Here is a 16,284-nt window from a genome sequence, read left to right on the forward strand (position 1 = left end):
TAATAGATATAAAGGGAGAAATTGATGTGAATATAATAATAGTAGGAGACTTTAACACCCAGTAACATCAATGGATAGATCTTCTAGACAGAAATGTAATGTCAACAGGGACCCTAAATGACACAATAGAACAGCTAAACTTAATTGATACCTTCAGGATATTACATCCAAAAACCCCAGAATACTCATTCTTTTCAAGTGCACATGGAACATTCTCTAAGATAGACCACAAACCAGGATACAAAACAAGCCTCAACAAATTTAAGAGGATAGAAATTATTTCAAGCATCTTTTCTGACCACAATGGCATGAAACTAGAAATCAAACAGAACGAGAAATGAGAAAAAAATAATTACATGGAGACGAAACAATAAGCTAGCGAAAAACCAATGGAGCAATGATGAAATCAAAAAGGAAATTAAAAAAAAAATACCTTGAGACAAATGACAATGAAAACACAACCACACAAACTCTATAGGATGAAGCAAAAGCAGTTCTAAGAGGGAAGTTCATAGTGACACAGGTCTTCCCTAAAACACAAGAAAAATCTCAAATAAATAACCTAACTGACCACTTAAAATAATTAGAAAAAGAGCAATCAAACAGTAGGAGGAAGGAAATAATAAAATAATGGAAGGAAATAAATAAAAAAGAGATTTAAAAAATAGAAAAAAAAAACCAAGAGCTGGTGTTTTGAAAGAATAAACAAAATCAATAAATGCCTGGCCAGGCTTACCAAGAAGAAAAAAGAGGACCCAAATAGACAAAATAAGAAATGAAAGAGGAGAAATAACAACTGATACCACAAAGATACAAAAAATTGTAAGAGATTACTATGGACAACTGTATGCCAACAAATTGGACAATCTAGAAGAAATGGATAAGCTTCTAGAAACATACAACTCACCAAAACTGAATCAAGAAGAAATATATAACTTGAACAAACCTATCACTAGAAGTGAAATAGAATATGTAATAATAATAATAATAATAATAATAATAATAATAATAATAATAAATCCCTGCAAATAAAAGCCCAGGACCAGATGGTTTCACAGGAGAATTCTACCAAGCATACAAAGAAAAACTGATACCAATCCTACTTAAACTCTACCAAAAGATTGAACAGGCGGGCACATTCCTAAAGTCATTCTATGAAGCCACCATCACCCTGATACCAAAATCAGACAAAGACACCACCAAAAAAGAAAATTACAGTCTGCTATCTTTGATGAATATAGATGCAAAAATCCTCAATAAAATCTTAGCAAACTGAATTCAACAACACATAAAAAGGATCATACACCGTGATCAAGTTGGATTCATTCCAGGGTCACAAGGATGGTTCAACATACACAAATCAATCAATGTGATACATTAGATTAACAAAAGACAAGACAAAAACCACATGATCATCTCTATAGATGCAGAAATCTTTGTCTTTCATATTGTATGTGGGGAAAAGGATAGTTGAATTTCAAAAATACCTTGCCAAAAGGATAAGCTCCAATCTAAGGCAAGGACAGATGTTTAGAGTAGACAGGGTTAGGTGCAGTTGTATCAGGATTCAAAATTCAGGTGTCAGTAAAGACTTTGTATCTATTGTTTTGCCTCTGTCTTACTCTGATCTAGGGGCCACTGTAACAAGGGAGGGGATATTTGGGAAGGGAGAGGAAATAATTTCTACTTAACCTGACTGCCATGCATATAAATCTTAATAAGTGGTTTCTAGCTATAAATCTATTCAATGATAAGAATATTTCCAAAGCAGGACTGAGAGAGGTGAGGTGGGAAAGCATGAACCGACTTCATCTAATGCTCATCTGATGCATTTGCAATATTTTGGAGTCATAAAATAACAGGATAATGATGACCAAAGAAAAGTTGAAACTGCAAATAACGTACAGTGAGAGCCTTACCAGGTTTCCAATGCTGAGGACATTGCTGGTTTCTGTGCTCATTGGATAGTGTTCCAAGGCCAGAAATTGTATGTTTAGAATTATGCATATGGTAAGGAAAAGGTCGGTAAATGGGTCCATTATGATCATATGGAGAAACTCTTTCAACTTCAACCAACAGGGAGAACAATTCCAGATCAAGAAAGTTTTAGCAAATCTATACCAACAAAGTGGGCATCTCTTCCTGGATTTTTTAAGCTCTGAAATGAAAGAGTAGAAAAGTTAAGCATTAATTAATTGTTCATTCAGTTCTAACTAGTAGAAAATTTTTACTTTTGCATGTAAAGGGAGGTTTGAAACTGGACTTTTGATTTGGAACTAGCAAATACAAATACTTCGTATTAATAAAAATCAGAACAAAGTAATTTTCCTCTATTTTGTTCATGCTTGCTGAGTTAGACAAATGACAATGAGACAAATTATGTATTAGAATCAAAACAGGAGTAACTGTCAGGAAAACAAATATGGAATATGGTTGAGTATTATATTTACAATTTGTAGGTTTATATGCTTAACAAAATAATGTCTTTCAATATTGTCTATAATGAGTTACTGGTCATATGTGAAAACAACAACCAAAAAAAACAAAGTATAGAAAGAACCTTAAGATGTTAATGTTATATACGCCAACCTCTATTTTTAGTTACAAGTTAACACTTCATATTGTTTTCAGTATTAAACAGAGAAAATTTCTTGGCATTCTTTGGTGACCTATTTCAGTGTTTAAAACACTATGCTTATGAAATTTTTAAATATTGTTCATCCTAATATTTTCATGTTATTCCTTAAATTTTAGTTATTATCATGCAACATTCTGAAAAAATTAGAGGATTTCTTTAGTAGTGAGTCATGGTATCTTTCATAATGTCTAAATACTTTAAAATTTACCTTCTTTACATCTGATGGTAGCATCATCCAACATATCCAAAGAAGTAATCATAGAAGTTGATGATCTTTTCTTCATTTCTATTTGTGTTGTCTTGGTCTAAAAAGAAACTTGATAAGTCTAATACTGGCTTCTCCTTCTTGTACATCCAAGACTATAAATATAAGAAGGTTTATAACCTTCATAAAAATGCTGATTCTTACCTCCAGAAGCCTTTCCGGGTTCTATCATTTGCCACTCTTTATACTACAGGCACTATTAAACTGATTTAGGATTATTTGGAAAATGAATTGTATTACTTGCAACTCAACAAAATCATTTTACATTATGAGGTCAACTATGAAAGGAGTAAACCAGAGAATGTTACTGGTATCACCCATAATTGACAAAGAATTCAATGAATAGTTTAGAATTATTGTGAAATATCCAGTTGGCAAACATGCTGTTGAGTAGTAATACCTTATATTTCTCTAACACCTTGCATTTTTTAACTTGAGGATATGTTAACTTTATGACTTCGTAAATTCCTTTGATAAAATCAAAGTTATTTGGTGTTGGGATGATAAAATATATCTTGTATAATATTAGGTAACAAAATGAACTAAAAATATAATTTTAGTTAGAACATACGTAATAATTCCATAAAGGAATCACTTCTTTCTGTTTCTCATGTCTCTTGAGAAATGGTTTTAAGACACCCTCTGTCTTGCTGATATAGTTACACAGAGTTAAAAAGAATCCTTGCATTGGAAAGGCACTTGAAACTCCTAGGCTTTGACGTAGATGTTACAAGTTCTACACATTCCTGATTGTTACAGTATGGCCCCAGAGATTTCTAGTGACCATGTATAACATTTGTATTTGAATTTAAACTGGAAGAAACTGACAATGGGCAGTTGATACTGCACCATAGAGCTCCTGAAAGTTTTTACATTTGGCACACACAAAGAGTAATATTTGCAAGTTTGTTAACTTGGTAAATAGGTGAGGCTAAACAGGTGAAATAAACAGTAAATAAATTTTAATAGGTGAGGCTGTTCTTGAATAGAGATAACTGGCACGGGGCTGTTGCTGCTCTGAAACTAGGGAATTAGCAGTTGAGGCTCACAGATAACCCACACCCAGCACACCCTGGTTGGCAAGTTCTGCTGTGGTCTACCTGAAGTTGCATAATAGAAATCAAGGGAATCATCATACTCCTCTCACTCAGTATCAGTCAAGTCTCTTCTAACCTCATGAATACTAGAGCTAGAAGAGGTGAAAACCAACTGTACTGCATACTGAGTTCCATCAGGAAAATGACAGGTTCTGCAGGTCTACAGATCTCTGCTGCCTCATTTTTCTTTAATTGAAAAAGTAAACAATAGCTAATTTATTTATTTAAACCATGATTATTCCAGAATGTATTTTATAGCTGACTTACAAATCTACATAATATATGTGATAATTTATATAATTCCAAATTTCCATGAGATAAAAACCAACAGAAATTTAATTTTTGCTACTGAAGTCTAACAGGAATTTCTCAGGAGTTTCATCATAAAGGTGATAGATACTTTGTCATGTTGTGAATAATATCCTCCACTATATTCTTAATATAGAGGAATCACTTCTCATAGAGTTGTTTCTGATAGGGACAATATTTGATGGAATCACATAAGAGGACAATCCAGTAAAGATAATCATCTGAGTGTGGGGGGAGAGGGAGGTGGAGTGAGAAGAATAATGCTATTGTCGTTAGAGTCAATACTCAATTCTATACTAAATTGGCTTGAACTATGGGTATATTTTAGGATACAAAATGAACAAACCACATATCAGTCTGGTAATATATTCATCTCAATTGAGCTTCTCAAAAATATTGAATACATAGCCACACGTTGGCCAACTACTAAGGTTATAGCTATTTTACAATGCAACTTGAGAAGATCATGATTCAAAAATCTTCTTTTTGAAAGTTTAAGAGCTGAAAAGGGCATATGCCTGGATTTTAGACAATACAACATTAAAATTAGACTGGAAAAAGGGGCTAGAATTCTTCTCACCACTGGTTTCAATTTTCTCTGGAGGGGAGGTATGAATAAACAATAGCCCAGTCATATTTCTAGCATTTAGCAATGAATAACTGAAGTGTTCATCTTGGAAAAAGCCTTGCTCTCTCTACTCCGGGCCTCACTGGCCTTTTTAATCCTCTGACCCATCTTGTTCCCTCCCCCCAGGTAGCAGGGACTCATTCTTCAGATTTCGCTCAAGTGGCAGGTGCTCATTAAAACTTTTCTGACTCAGAGAAATCCTTCATTACAGGCTCTTAAATGTTTCTCACTTTTATAGCACTTCCCACAGTTCCATTTAATTTTTTTTTAGTGGAGAATAATATCGTGACCCACCAAGCAACCAACAGGTGGCTTCAACCATTAATGACATTATACTCTTCATTTTTCACATGTTACTCAGCCTACCTTTTTTCCTGAAGTATTTTAAATCAAATTTCAGACATCATATAATTATCAGGATAAGCTTTTTAAAAAATAATCAGATCACCATTATCACAATCACCAAATCAGTAATTCCTTAATATTATCCAATACCCAGACCATGTTCAATTTTCTTTCATGGCTCAGAAACATTCTATTATATATATAGTTGATTTGTTCAATCAACATACAAAAAGGATACACATATTGTATTTAGTTTGCAGTTCTATTTATTATCTCATGATTTTAACTGATCTTTTTCCTATATGATTTATTTGTTGAAGATACACTATCACTTATACTGTACAATTTTCCACATTCTTAATTTGGCAGATTGTGTCTTTTTCGTGAAGTTTAATGTGTTATTCTTTCTTTGGTTGTCTTTGGAAAATGATGGTTAGGTTAGGTCCAGAGGCTTATTAGATTTAGCTCAGATTTTGGCAAGAGTATATTGTACATGGTATTTTACGCTTCCTATTTCATGACATTTGAAAACATGTCTGGTGGTCCTAGAGTTACAATCTGTTTTTATAATAATTTTATAGTTTATCTCCCTGTTAGACCATTAGCTTCATGAAGATAGACAATATATTTATATTTATTAACGTTTAAGTCTCCAATGCTTAGTACAATGCTTACCATATATAGCAGATTGACAATAATGTTTTATTAGTTATACAGATTTAACTGTAAGGATGTCAGTTTAGATGGGTAAATATTTTTTAAATATTTATATTCCTACAGTTGTGTATATCTGATTTTCTTCTGAGGTTTTTGTCAGTAATTGACAATTCACAGGAAAGTTTTGTCTACAAACTGTGTAATTGATGAAATAATGTTGTTTCAGCGTTGATCCTCAAGAACAATGATGTAAAGTGGTGAAAAATGGGTTACCTTTCTCAGTGTTGAGAAATCAAATGCCAATAAACATAGATCAAACTTTGCAAGTGAAACTCCACAATAAAGATTAAATTTGAGAATTCATGAAGGCACTTACCATGTGTCTGGCACATGGTTGACACTCAATAAACATTACCTACTATTATTATTATCATCATTATTATTTTAATTATCTCTAAAAGTATCAATTTCAGACATAGCCAAAGACTTAAGAATTTTACGTTGATGAGTATTCTCCACTTGCTGTGCCTTCTTGCAGTTGTCTTCCTGTGTTTCCTATAGTTAGCCATTACCATTTTTTTCAGTTGCTAAGTACTGCTAAGTGCTTTACAAGCATTTATTTAATTTGAATCTCATAACAATATGAGATATGGCAATATACATCTTAGAGATAAAGAAGCTCAAGTTTAGAAAGGTTAATAGACTTGGCAAAAATCATACATCTATTAAGTGGCTAAAATGAACTGAAATTTCTACTTATCTGACTGCAAAACTGCTTTTAGCCATTATGATATACTGTATTCTTAAAACATGAAAATATGACACATTTAAGCAATTTCCCAGCAACTCCAACACTGGAATTAGAATCTGACTAGTGTTAAATCAGACCAGTCACCTAAAAGGTCCTCAGTGTGTTCCATTTTAAATTCTGCACTCTCCAGTGTATTTCCTTATGTATAAATAAAAAAAGAAAAGAAAATACATTTTGTGAAAACGACTTTTACTCTCATTTCCCAGAAAACTTTTGTATGACAAAATGTTCTAGTACTCTTCTAGGAAAAGAAATCCTTTATAATTGAAAGATTTTAATTGAAACCAGGAAGGCTTTATTTGATCAAGAACAGCCAAATGAATGGAGATATTGGGAAATTGGGAAATAATCTAAGTTCTTCATAAGCAGTGTTAATAGGGTATTTCATCTGAAATAAGAGAAGTATTGTGCTTTTGGATACATTGGTTAATAGACCATGATATTTGAAATGCCACTTCAAAACAAATTACACATTCAACATACCATTCAGACTGTAATCATTCAATCTGAAGGACCTCAGACCCATTTCTAGAGACAGAAAGCTTTTGTGATTTGTTTTTCTGTGATATCCCCATGGGTAACATAATAGCGATACTCAGTAGCTTCTTTTAATATGTGTTTTCGTCATACGGTCTATAATTGTGTCTTGTTTCAATAGAACGCATCGAAACATCATACATATTATCTATCAATAACTTGTCATTTGGTATGCTCCTACATAATGTCACTCAGGCCCTGCTTTTTAGTAAAATGACTTTTCTTGAGTTTCTTTACTGATGATGACTTAATAAAAGAGTAATATGTGTAGGGAACTTAACATTTTCCCCTTTTTGTCTCAGAAAGAAACTTTGGTATTATTGAATCTCTTAGTCTCCATACTACACATTTCACTTATGCCAGAGTGAATCTTGGCCCTTCACTTTTCCCCAACTCTTTTTTATCCTTTTTTGTATGAGAGTGTTGTAGATACAGCTTCTTTCTATCTATCCTTTGCTCCCGCAATCTGTCCTTTTTACGTCTACTAGAAAATGTAGTTTCAGTATTTTTTAGCTTGTGTAGACAATTTCATTAGCAGGTGTTAAGAGTGCAAAACAGTAACAAATCAAGAGGGGTGGAAAAGAAGGCAGAGCATGGCTCTCCTCCCACAAATGACGCCCCTGTGAAGCCAATGGGGTGGGAGCACTTGACTTGCCTGTGATCACTTTGGGCTGAGCACCCTCCAAAGAACACGCTCCGAGGCAGGAAGGGCTCCCAACAATACAAGGGAAGAGAACAACATCCCAGAAGAGGCATGGGCTCTGTTCCACCTTCAGCTGCTTTGGCTCACTGCATACTGCACACCTCAACGGCTATGGGGAAGGGTATTAGGAGACTGGGCTAGCCCTATCCCTCTTTAAACCTAGGGGCCTGTGGAACACAAGAAAACTACTTTTGGTTGCTTTCCTGGGTCCTATTCTTCCTTTTAGCACACTTATGCACAGTTTAGATTTTTAAAGATAATTTTCTACAACTTCTTTAATGTTACTTCTGTCAATACTTGTAGATTCATAGACCAGATCTTTTGCTATGAGGCTAAACATCTGAAAATACATTGAAACACAACACTAAAGTAATTGAAAATTAGAGTAAAACCATATTAAGTTTTACTAATCACAGATTTAATTATTCCACAGATACAATGACTCCCTATATCATGATGCATAGTACATTTCCTCTTGAATGAGCTAGAAAGTCAATAAAGAAATTTTTTCCCTTTTCACAACTTTAGTACTATACTTTGATCCATGCTTTCAGTATTTCTGATTTCTAAATTATGGAAGGCACTGTCACTCTTGAGGTGAACACCAAAATTTTCCAAAGTTAATTCTGATGTGCTGTCTGGAGTAAGTTTGAATTAATAAACTATACCTGCACTAAGAGAAGTCACACTCAAAAATACATACAATATATCCATAATTTATCAGCAGTAGTAACACACATTTTGAAACAAAAATATTGTATATACTAAGGAGATCTTAAAGATGTTGGTCACTCTTACCACATTGCACTCAGGAAAGAATTTATGTAGCAAAAATGAGCCCTCTTGTCAAAATCAGTTATGATCTTCTTATCATGCGTCACACCCAGATATTGAGCATCTGTTAGAAGGCAATATGCTCCAAGACCCTGAGAAGATAATTCAAACTCTGATTCTAAGAAAGCATTAAAAAAAATCTATACCTCTTCTGTTTTTTTTCCTTCTTGAAGTTCTGTTAAAGCCTGCTGAAGTTCTGGCTCAATCTTCTTAGCTTTTTCAGCAGCTGTCTGCTTTTCTTCTTCACAGGACATAGCAAGTATGCCTAAGAACAAACTTGCTATATAAAAGGCAAACCAAAAACTTATCACAACAAAAAATATCATGTAGACCTTCCCAGAAGCATAAAGGATCTAAGGAGAGGTGAAAAAACAGGACAGAGAGGAAATGTTATTTGTCTTCCTGTAATCTCCTATTTTAAAATGAAAAATGAAATTCTGTGATAAAAATAATTCAGTTGTAAATTACAAGACAGTTTAATTACTGGCTCTACTTGGAGAAATAAATGAAAAGCTCTTCAACTTTAGACTTCTATGTAAGGTACAAAATATATGGTACAAAACCAAAAGAAGAATTTAGTAATTTAGTTAATTCAGGGTCAGCATTTGACTTTTAAGTTTTCATTAATAGAGAAAATGTACTGAAAGGAAAAAATTGTCATCATTCAATAAAGAAAGCAGGACCGTCTGAATAAGAAAGATTATTGCCTTTCAGTATAACTTTTAAGTATATGAAGTATAATAAAGTCAAAGAATGAATGTTTGGAGATTACTTTCTTCTGATCATCACTTTACAGACACATCACAACAAGGTACAAAACTGCGTCTATTTAAAGGGGTAGGGAATGGGCCTATTTCTACATCTGTCAAAATATCTGTTTTGGTGAAGAACCTCTAGACAAATCACATTAAGAAAGTCATCTAATTCACTTATATGAAGTCATTTATAGATAGAAAAATATAAAATTGTTGATTTCCAAACTGAGCATTGAATAGCTTTTATTTCATAATAATTACCTGAGATATATCAGAGAATTAAAAAATTTAGAAAATTATAAGTAGATATTACAAATCTAAAATATAGTTGACTGGTTTATCCTCATTGATTAAAAGTATATGAACAGAACTCAGGAAAATAAATGGGAATAGTTTTAATTTTTAAGTATCCATTTGAATCAATAGACAATTATTTACAGAAAATACTGTGTTTATATAACAGAATTAAGGATGTTTACAGATTAATAGGGAGATCTAACATTTAATCAGAAACAATTTCTTACTAATCTATACTATATTTTCCTTTAAAGGTATCTTTAATAAACTCTATTATCCCAGTGAGTTAGCTGTTTAGGGTTTGGTCAAATATTTTTCCCATTAAATATCTGTCATGTGTAGTTGTACATTCAGGAGCCAGTAATAGACATTGTGGGGTATACTGCAGGACATGCAGACTAATAAATACTTTATGTTTAATATCTCGTTAATTCTGTGCAACACATTTACATAATATTTACTATTATTTCTAATATGCAGAAAAGAAATGAAAAATAGGCAAAATGGCTTGCATGATATCACAGAGCAGGGTAGTAACAGTATCTCTGGCAGATACACATGTTGTAATTTTGGAGAGGTTATCTAACTACTCTGATCTTAGTGTCTTCATATAAAAAATATATGTGTGTGTGTGTGTGTGTGTGTGTGTGTGTGTGTGTGTGTTTATCCTGACCTTGTAGATTGTTTCAAAGATTAAAGGAGATATCAGCATCATACATAAGAACATAGACTTGGGCTCAGTATTAACCAACAGTTTGACATTTAATAATCCTGGTTCTTTTTTTTCTGTCCTCCAATTCTTCTTCACATAAAGATTTAATAAAGTATATACATTTGATCATTATTTTAGAAGGGAGGAGCATGGCAACATTCCTATGTGCAGTGCAGCTTCTCTGTGTTCTTACCTGATGATAAAGTGCTTCAGGGTAATCTTGCATCATTAATCGAAATAGGGCTAATAAGGCCCAGCCAAAACTGTCAAAATTTGTGTATCCGTAATCAGGATTTACACCAGCTTTTACACACACGTATCCTTCAGGACACTGACTAAAGAAGACAAAGAAAAGAAAAACTACTTACTCTTAGGTGACTTTCAGATTACGGCCAAATCACACATACAAGTAAATCAAATATAGATGTAAATCAAATATAGTTATAAATCAAATATAGAACATCTGCCCATGGATAATAAAGGACTCCCTCTTCCACGGGGAGTAGTCTTCTTCCAATTTCCACTTAAAAAAGCTGCAAATGAGTTGGATTTTAAGTTGATATAGGTGAACAGCATTAATTAAACTAAAAGACAACAGAGCCTCACAAGTGGTTTTTGTCGTTTTTGTTAAGATTTCTTTACTACCCAGTATCAAAGTATGTATAACTGATGGAAAATAATACTGATAAAAATAAAACTTCAGTAGTTGAAAGTTTAATTTTCAAATGATCTCACCTCAAACCCTTAGATCCCATTATTTAAGGGTGAGAAAACATTTATCACATCAATAATTTATAAGCAGTACTGGAACTTTGGTAGAATGATCAGATTAAGTATTTATCGCATTTCCTTTCATGCAGTCTCCACACTTTTACCTCCTGGAGGCTTGGGTGTTGAGGTCCATTATTATAGCTGTGGCCCAATAAATAGCACTTCTTCCATCCACATCTCTGTAGTTCTGTCCTACATTATTCTGGTTTTGGCCATGTGACTTGTTTTGTGTATTTGTTAGTAGTTAACAAATGTGATGCAAACAGAGGTTTACAAAGTACTTGTGTGTTGAGGCTTGCTAAATTGCTGACCTGCAGAACCTGAACAAATGAATTTGTGTTCTTGTCTTAAGGCACTCGCTTTTGGGACAGTTTACCATGCAGCAAAGTATGATGGCTGCAGGTGAACCATTGCATGACTTTCTCTTCTGGCCTTGACATACTGTACTGTATCATTGTGATTCTGACTATCCATGGCCAGATACCTTCAACATGCATTTCAGGCCATATCTGAGTTTAGGATGTCCATAAAAAAGGTTAACTTGAGTGGGATGGGCAGACACAATCCGATGGGTTCACAATCTGGACTTGAAAATAGAATGGAAGCCCAGCACTAGCTGGGCAAAAAGAGTTGAGTAAGTGACAAAGTGTCTAAATCACCCTAGTACAACTAAAACTACATAACTCATGCTCCCCTCCTCCTAGGTGCTTTTTTGTCAATCTAGGCCCAGAGTCTCTAAGAAAGAGCTGGTTTACAGATGGGTGTCAAGGGGTCCTAGCTGAGGAAAGTAACATAAGGAGTTAAAGGAGTCATAGTACTGCTGAGAAGCGCTCTATTTTTACCATCTTATCTCTTCATCTGAAATTATAGGATAATAAAACTTGAGAGTTTTGTCATCTCACTGAAGAATTACTTATAAGTACTGTTTTTAAGAGCAATAAGCTTTTTATTAATGTAAATTATAGTCATTATAGATATACAAGCCATAAAATAAGTGAAATAACATCACATAATTTAATATTTCTTTTCTTCAAAGGCTTCTGGCCAAAGTAAAGATTATATTGTCTTTCTTGATAATTGCTATTAGCTCTGGGAGAAACTGAAAACAGAAAAAATCAGATTCTTAAGTCCCATCTCTGTCATTTACTAACTTCTTGATCCTGAATAAATCATTTAGCATATCTATTATCTTTTCCTGTAAAATCATATTAATAGTATTCTATATTGTATGCTTCTCAGTATGGTTTTGATGGTAAAATGAGATCATATAATAAAATGGGAACCATTAGTAAAAGCAATAATCACTCGATAAATATTATTGATCAGTGATACAGACTTGGTAGAAGAAAACATTAACACCACTTACCCAGCGTCTGTTCTGTTGCCACAAAGAAGAGCATATCTTTCTCCTTCCAAATAATAAAAGTTTTCTGTTTCTGGAAAATAGGAAAAAAAAAGATATTCTACATTTAATCTTGAGTGACTAGCATATCTGAAGCCCAATTAAATCTGCATAGATGAACATCCCTCTTTACAATGAGAAGGAAGCATACAGCCTGGCCTTTCATTATCTAGGAAGCTGTCCTAGAATCTGATGTACAAGCCAAAAGACAACTGGCAAGCCATCTACTCCAGCCAGATATGACCAGACCCTGAAGGAAAAATTCCCAAGACTAACCTGTTTGAAAGTTGAGGATTGTTCCTTCTAAGGTTTATTCCTGAGCAGAAAATCAAATTTTTCTGTCTCTGGGTTTAATTTCCATTCTCTTCCCACTTTGAAGCTTATTTTTCTATATTGAGTGTCCAGTGCCAGTTACTTGTTCTGATGTCACATGATTTCAGTTATAACCCACACTAACCTGAATCATAATAGCCCACAGCATTTATCCCGGTATTTTTATCTGCTGTCAATGAAAACATTAATTGTTTATTTATAGACATCAGTTACTAGGGTTGGGAACATGCATGCTTAGTAGCATTGGCTTTTAAGTTCTGAATTCAAATCACAAAAATCAAACCCATGAGATCAGTCCTGAGTAAGTGTGTATATGTGTTTGTGTATGTGTGCGTGTGTAGATAAAATTGAATTACACCAATCTTAAATAATGTCACTTTAATTTGGCACCTAAAATTATTTTAGAAGAATTTAAAAATCATAGTTAGGAATCATTAATCAAATCTTTTGAGTAGCAGTCAAAAATGAAATGAGATTTGACATAGAAACTGGAAGTCCCAAGTACTCTTCTAAATACAAGGACCATGACATGGAAATTAGGTTAAATAATGTTTTACAGATAAAATATTTTCAGCCATTTCTAACATCCTATTTGAGAAAATGGAATGGCTAGAATTGGACAAATTTTAAAATAGTAATCTTTAAATGTGATTTCATTATAATATACATACTTTAACAAAGATAAAAAGAACCTGGGCTCCATTTTTTTAGCAATAACCAGTGAAGTAGCAAAATTTGTTTAATTTTTAGTAATTAGCATATTTTGGTTTTAACATCAAAAAAACCAAAGAGGATTTCAGTTGGAATCTAAGATTTAACGTCCATCTCCTATTGTCCTTACCACTAGAATTAAGATCATGAAATAGCATATGTAATAAACAGTTCACATACTCATATACTAACAATTTTGCATTACTTGCATCATAATCATATGGGGTAAACCAAAGTGTGATTATTATTTGTTTTAGAACTTATTAAGTCCAAAGTATAAAAAAATTAATGTAGAATGACTACATAAGATTCATCAGTATTTTTTTTTATTAGTTGAAAAACATGCTTTTTTCCCCTAAATACTGTCAGGAAGGACTTGATAATTTTAATATGAGAGAAAAATCTAATAAGAGAAGATGGCCTGGTGAAAAGGCAATGAGTTTTAAAGCCAGATTGAGCTTAGCTAAGATCCTACTTTTACCACTGAGTGGTTACAGTATACTGGAACATTCACTGAATTTTTCTGAATTCTGTTTCTTTGCTTGTAAGAGCAGTAATTCATATCTTCTATGCAAGATTATGGTGAAGATATGTGATCAGGCATGTGAATTACTTATGTATAAGAGCTAAGCAATACTTACTCGATATTATTTGTTAGCCTAAAATATTTTCATTATTCATCAAAGTACAACTCAAAGCATTTAAAATGAGCAGCAGTAATTGAAATCCAACAATAGTAAGAATTTTTATATTGTAGGCCATTTTTTGATTTATATAGTTCATCACAAAGTTTCTAATGACCACACAACATTTATATTTTAAATAAACAATTTTGTTGAAGAAAGGTAGTATTATGAGGCTTCTACTCGGATAAAATTGCAATTAAGACTTTGGTCGTATTTATTTATTTTTTAAAGCATAAAATTTGCAAGTTTTAGCAGTTCTAAATTTAGGTTTCCTGATTTAACTGTCTGAAGACTGGAACTTTGCTATCTTGATAAACAGATGCATATTAGTACTTGAGCATACTTATAGCATTTACATGAAGGTTGTTCTGAAGGTGAATTGAATGTTCAACACTTCTGTGAAGAATGTTTTGCCAGTAAGAAAAGTTTGAATTTTTCTGATATAAAATGGCAAGTGATTCTTACCTCGAATATAATATGGATTTCCAGTTCTGTTGTGTAGTGTTTCAGTTTCATTTTCTCGGGGCCATCGCAAACACTTGTGCTTCAGGTTGCCCATGAAGAGTCCCATCCCAATTAGAGAAAATACGCTCAGAAAAAATAGAGTTAGGATAATGACCCCAGTAAGTTTCTTCAAACATTGGATCAGGATCCCTACAAAAGACTTCAGACCTAAAAAGAGAAAGGTTTGTTTTTAATAAAATAAAATATCTTAGTAAAACAGCATTAGCAAGCTTCTCCTATGGCAAATGCAGATGCCATCAAAACCAGCAGCTTTGTGTTTTATAATTTAATTCATCATTATCTAGGCCAAATGACCAAAATGAATAAAACCCTAAACCTTGAGGTTTCTGTATTATTGCTAATTTACTTCACCTGACAAAATAATTCAGACACAGTATTAAAAAATTAGTTGTTTGTTTCTTTTTACCACAATTAGTTGTTTGTTTCTTTTTAGTACATGAAGAAACAGGACTTCTCTCTTGGTTACTGCTTTGCATACTAATCACCATTACTTATAAGCATAGGTAAAGGCGTAGAGTTGTAAATCAACACGGGTTGCAAATGTTGCTGAAACAAGAAATAGTTTGAAATAGCAGAATTCTATATTGTTCTTTCATTGACTTCTTAAGAACTCAATTTTTGGAGTTGATTAAATAAAACAGGAAAAAAATTAATGATTAGAAATGAGAATAATACACAACTGTGATTATATGCAGGCTGTATTTACATCAGAATACTTACTAATGGAGAATTCAACTTTAAAACTAGTTTTATTTAAGGACATTCATTTTCTATTCATTAAATAATACATGCTCATTCTGAAAACATAGAAAACAAAGAGAAACAAAAGAATTATACTACACAGATGAAACCATTAGGCTTCCTTCTTCCTTTCTTCTTTCCGTTGTTCATTCGTTCCTTCCTTTTTTCTCTCTTTCCCTTGGTCTCTTTTTATTTGTCGGTCTGTTTCTATTTAGGATCTTAATAACTGTTCAGTTCAACAATAGATGAGAATGTAGCAGCTCTGTGACAGATCAAGTTACCAACATTTCTATGCTTCTGTTTTATTATTTTAAAAATTCACATAATAATGCCTATTTCATACATCATTGTGAGAATTGAAAATCTATTTTTCAGATGACCTTATCAGATGATTAGATTTCTTGAGTGTAATAGAATATGGTTGAAATAGTTATTCCTGTAGTTAAAAAATGTGATGTCTAGATTAAATATATAATTTTAATTGCTATCATACTGAGATACAAAGTTATAGCCTACTTTTGTCATTT

At 32.9% G+C, this 16,284-nt stretch overlaps 1 protein-coding gene across 1 annotated transcript in view; it reads right to left on the reverse strand.

Moving 5' to 3' along the window:
* Positions 1–16,284, reverse strand: part of SCN7A (sodium voltage-gated channel alpha subunit 7) — a 70,485-nt gene that overhangs the window by 25,274 nt on the left and 28,927 nt on the right. Inside the window, exons 7-12 of the mRNA XM_031678410.2 lie at positions 14,957–15,163; positions 12,726–12,795; positions 10,782–10,923; positions 8,971–9,177; positions 2,847–2,943; positions 1,920–2,158 (exon numbers count right to left, since the gene is read on the reverse strand). Of these exons, the coding sequence (XP_031534270.2) occupies positions 1,920–2,158; positions 2,847–2,943; positions 8,971–9,177; positions 10,782–10,923; positions 12,726–12,795; positions 14,957–15,163 (962 nt within the window). The remainder of the gene's footprint in view (positions 1–1,919; positions 2,159–2,846; positions 2,944–8,970; positions 9,178–10,781; positions 10,924–12,725; positions 12,796–14,956; positions 15,164–16,284) is intronic.

The sequence above is a fragment of the Vicugna pacos genome, chromosome 5, assembly GCF_048564905.1.
Source record: "Vicugna pacos chromosome 5, VicPac4, whole genome shotgun sequence".
Taxonomy (NCBI): domain Eukaryota; kingdom Metazoa; phylum Chordata; class Mammalia; order Artiodactyla; family Camelidae; genus Vicugna; species Vicugna pacos.